Source organism: Mizuhopecten yessoensis, unplaced genomic scaffold (genome assembly GCF_002113885.1).
Source record: "Mizuhopecten yessoensis strain PY_sf001 unplaced genomic scaffold, ASM211388v2 scaffold10401, whole genome shotgun sequence".
NCBI classification, from domain to species: domain Eukaryota; kingdom Metazoa; phylum Mollusca; class Bivalvia; order Pectinida; family Pectinidae; genus Mizuhopecten; species Mizuhopecten yessoensis.
Window position 1 is genome coordinate 156,075 of NW_018408528.1, and position 4,379 is coordinate 160,453.

Below are 4,379 nucleotides of genomic sequence, written 5' to 3' on the forward strand. Positions count from 1 at the left end.
ACATGTACAGTGAAACTTCCACATGTACAGTGTAACTATTACTTTCACAGGGAAGTCAACAGTACACATAAATTTGTCATCTGTATACCAGAAAAGGTAGATAAGACAGCATCATTATATTTGAAGAGACCAAATTTTGCAATAACAGATTTTTAATTATTTGATATTAAATTGTTTTGAAAATAAAATCTAGAAAATGGATACAGCAGTATAATTACTGATATCTATCAGCAGTGATAAGACATGGAACACTGTGAAACAGATGATGACAAAGATACCACTCTACAAAAAACAGGTAATGCAGTTCTGCATGGAATGTATCATTTAAACATCAGCAACACGTTATAACATTTGATTATTTCAAACTTCTTCAATACTTTTTTTTGTTTTTTCTTTTCTTCTCCTCTCTTTCCCTATCTCTCTCTCTCGCTCTTCTCTTTGTCTAACAAATACAAAAAATAACATATTTTTTGCATTTTTTTAACTGTTTTGTTGTAAAATCTACATATATTTTGACAAGAGCTCAATGAATTTGTGTTAGTTTACAAAATATACATAGATGACACTTAGTAACCAATACATAGACACAACACTGGAGATCTACACATGTGCCCGCGGAGGGGCCTAACACCTAACAAAGACTCACAAACATACCATTTATAAACAACATTAGCACTAGCAATCTTTTGGAAGCAAACAGATTTTGCACTTTGCAAAAACATTCTTAAATAACAACAATCATGACATGTAAACTCAAGGTTTGCCATTTTATTCTACAGTTTGGCATGTGAGACAAATTGTATTTTGATATGGTACAAAAAAAATTAACAGATTAAAATATTTGTTAATTCTATTCTTTAACAAAAAATGCTTGCACCATTGTCTAAAAACTGAGATCAAAAATGATATACATAAGATTCGATAAAATGGATTTGATCAAAGCAACACTTAAGTGTTGACTGTTTAGTGATAAGTTGATGTAAAACTCACTGGGAAGTAAATCATACAGCAATTTATCACCACAAACAAATGGAAGATAAGACATCGGGGAAGTCTTGGTGGGATGCTACTCAACAAAATGGAAGAGTTATCTTTCTTGAATTATTCAAAACAACAAATGTAACAATTTTCTATTAACACAAGTAAAGATTATTCACTATGGATATCTTCCTTACTCTTTTAACAAAAACTGTGTAAAAATTCTTCTAAAATTGGCCTTTGGCAATCTGTTCAAGGTATTGGTCTCAGTACACAACCAGAGCGAGCCCATGTCAAGTATGTCTTTTTGGCATTCTTAGGTGGGTGGGTTTTAATTACCAAGAAAGGACAAACAAGCAACACATTCAATGTAATCTTTCTAGTCGTATCATGTTTTAGAGGTTTTGGAAAAAAAGGTTTGAAATATTCTTACTCTAATGAACATTTTGATTCAATCAGCTCTTTGTTCAAGAAACAACTGTATGACACAATTTTGGTAGGTTGGTATATTTGTTATGAATTGTAGATAAACCATGCATTAAACTTGACACGGCCTCGTAGCTTTGCATCAGAGAAAACAAGTGTACTAAAGCTTTCTAAAAGCCTTTAAAAAGGCAAGAAATTCCAAGTGCAAAATCTGTTTTGTTCACAATCGACCAATAGCCATGGCCTAAATGTTCAGACTTGCTGAAAGGTATTATTACTCAAAACATGGTCAGAAAGTTCATCATCATAGAGATTCAACTGAAAAAAGTGTTTGCAGCGCACAGCCGCCAACGAACACAGTGTAATACACATAGGAAGGACCTCATACACACCGCCAAGAACCACAGTATAATATACACAGGGTGGGCCTTCTACACATTTAAAGACATGCATAAACTACACTTATCACAACCAGGTTATGTGATGGAATTTTTCTCAAAATCAAAAAATCCATGCCTTGTACAGAAGATAACAATTGGCTGCTAACCTCTGTGACATCAGAAACACTGCCATCAGAGAAAGTCCCGGCTCTCAAACATTACACACTATCCACAGTGTTTCCTCCATGGTAGTGCTACGACACAAGTGTTTTATACCATGGTCTGCATCAAACTAGTCCAAGCATTGGTCCCTAGCAATTGTCATCATTATATGCCAACAAAAATAGAATCAACATCTGTGGTACCACGCACCAGCGATATATCGTATAATATATAAATGTTAATTTCACACAAAAAATGTGAAAAGTAGAATTATAATGAATAGGAATGGTAGAGCGGTCTTTGACCAGATGCGAGTTAACAACAAACACAGAATGTCACTGCCGCAGTTCCTGCAGGCTGTTATGAGAAATGCTGGTGTCAGGTGGTTTGACAAAACATGATACTAGTAAAAAGTTGATTTGTGAACTATTCAAAGTCTTTGGAAAAAGGCATATATTTGTTTTTGAACACTTTGTGCTCTTTGGGACAACATTGGCATTGTTTCATTGACCTGTTGTGAAATGAGCTTTTAAAAAAAGACAAATGATGAAACAAAAATAGCCATTTAAGGATTATGAAATCTAAATAACAAATTATGACACACTAAGAAAGTGCAATTTTGGCGATAATGTTTGTGACGTAAGAATAAAATGCATATAAGATTTAAAGAAAGGCTAGAAAATGCGTGTGTTGATTTTAATTCCCATAGAGAAAGTGTCAGTAAAACAACGCCAGAGTTGACCCATTGCATTCTTGTTTTCTTGATTTGTAATGAAGAGATGATAAGCTTTCAGGTATGTTGATATGTTTGACATATTAAGATGATTCTGCTAATCATCATTATCATCATCATCATTATCATCATCAATAGATAATCACCTATCATATTAAATGGTGGAGTAACAGTTTCGGCTTCAGAACACCCTTGCTCATGATCTATATGACCCCTTGTGTGACCTTGACATTTTTGTGACTTTGAGTAATCATCATATGATTGTTTTATGTTATTGTCTGTCCACAGGGTGGCCACATGTAAACAGGTGTATGGAGAAGTCCGATGGCACATCCACACAGAGACAGACTGATAGAACATCCTCCCAAAATGGGTGACAAGATCTTGAAAATAATGGTCCAATGACTACTAAATATTTGTGACCTTGACCTCACTCACTCATTTCCTCATCCTGCATATTGCTTTCAATGACATCATGGAGGAGTTCATCAACAGAATCACCATCTGCGCTGATTCCCTTCTCCTCGAAATTCAGATTTGGGACCAGAATACTGAGCATACGGACCACATTGAGTCTTAGTGTACGGAGTTTTGACTCGTGCACACAGTTTGCACATTCTCCTGTGCCCTTCTCTGTGCACTTATGATCCTTTTCCGGGCGTTCCCCGAGTCCCGACATCTCTAGAGCTTTGAGAGCCTCAAGATGACCGTTGTCACGGAGAGTGTGACTTGGCATGGCTTTCTTGCTGAGATCAATAGCACCATGGTTGTTCATCCCACTCTCCTCCATCTGGTTGTTGCGAATCTCCTGCAGTGGCATCTGAGACTTGGTGGCAGCATTTGTGACCAATGGCAGTGGTTGTTCTTCCACTACGGGGGCGGGCTGCTGATGCACCTTATACTGGGGTGGGAAGTTGTTCTGAACAAAGTTGGGAGATGGAAACCCATTGGCATAGTAGTTGGGACTAGCTTTCTGCTGCATATTGTGGTGATGGGATTGTTGGTTGCGCTCCCCTCCTATGTGGGTGGGACGATTCTCCTGTTGGAGGTGGTTTCCCAGTTGCTGCTGTTGCTGGGGAGACATCATCATCTTCTGCATGGGTGAGGCCATTGGCTGGCCTTGACCCTGATGGTTAGGAGAGGTCATGACCTGTGGATGCATTGAGGTCATGACATGTGGGTGTGGTGGCATCGGAATATTGTGTTGTGGCATCAGGAGCGATTGCTGTTGGTTTCCATGGTTATTATGAACATTGTGGGGCATCATAGATTGCTGTGGGGAAATCTTGTACATGTCAGGTATGACCTGAGTCAGGTAGCCCATGCCTCTCGGGGAACGATTGCGCTTCTCCTTGATGTAGTAGGACATGATACCATCATGTTTGTTGATGATGTGGCTCTTTAGACTGTGGCTTTGGCTGTACTGGACTCCACAGGCACCGCAGATATATGGCCGCTCACCTGTAACACACAACACACAATTACATAAGTGACACATACACTCCCCTGTAACACATATACTATAGTGACACATACACTCCCCTGTAACACATATACTATAGTAACACATACACTCCCCTGTAACACATATAATATGGTGACACATACACTCCCCTGTAACACATATAATGTGGTGACACATACACTCCCCTGTAACACATATACTATAGTGACACATACACTCCCCTGTAACACATATA

General features: G+C 38.2%; 1 protein-coding gene across 3 annotated transcripts in view; it reads right to left on the minus strand.

Annotated features, from left to right (window-relative positions):
- Positions 1–435: 435 nt before the first annotated feature.
- Positions 436–4,379, minus strand: part of LOC110460448 (myoneurin-like) — a 70,477-nt gene continuing 66,533 nt past the window's right edge. For all 3 annotated transcript variants that reach the window (XM_021513349.1, XM_021513351.1, XM_021513350.1), the window contains one exon: positions 436–4,140. In XM_021513349.1, the coding sequence (XP_021369024.1) occupies positions 3,110–4,140 (1,031 nt within the window). In that variant the 3' untranslated portion in view covers positions 436–3,109. The remainder of the gene's footprint in view (positions 4,141–4,379) is intronic.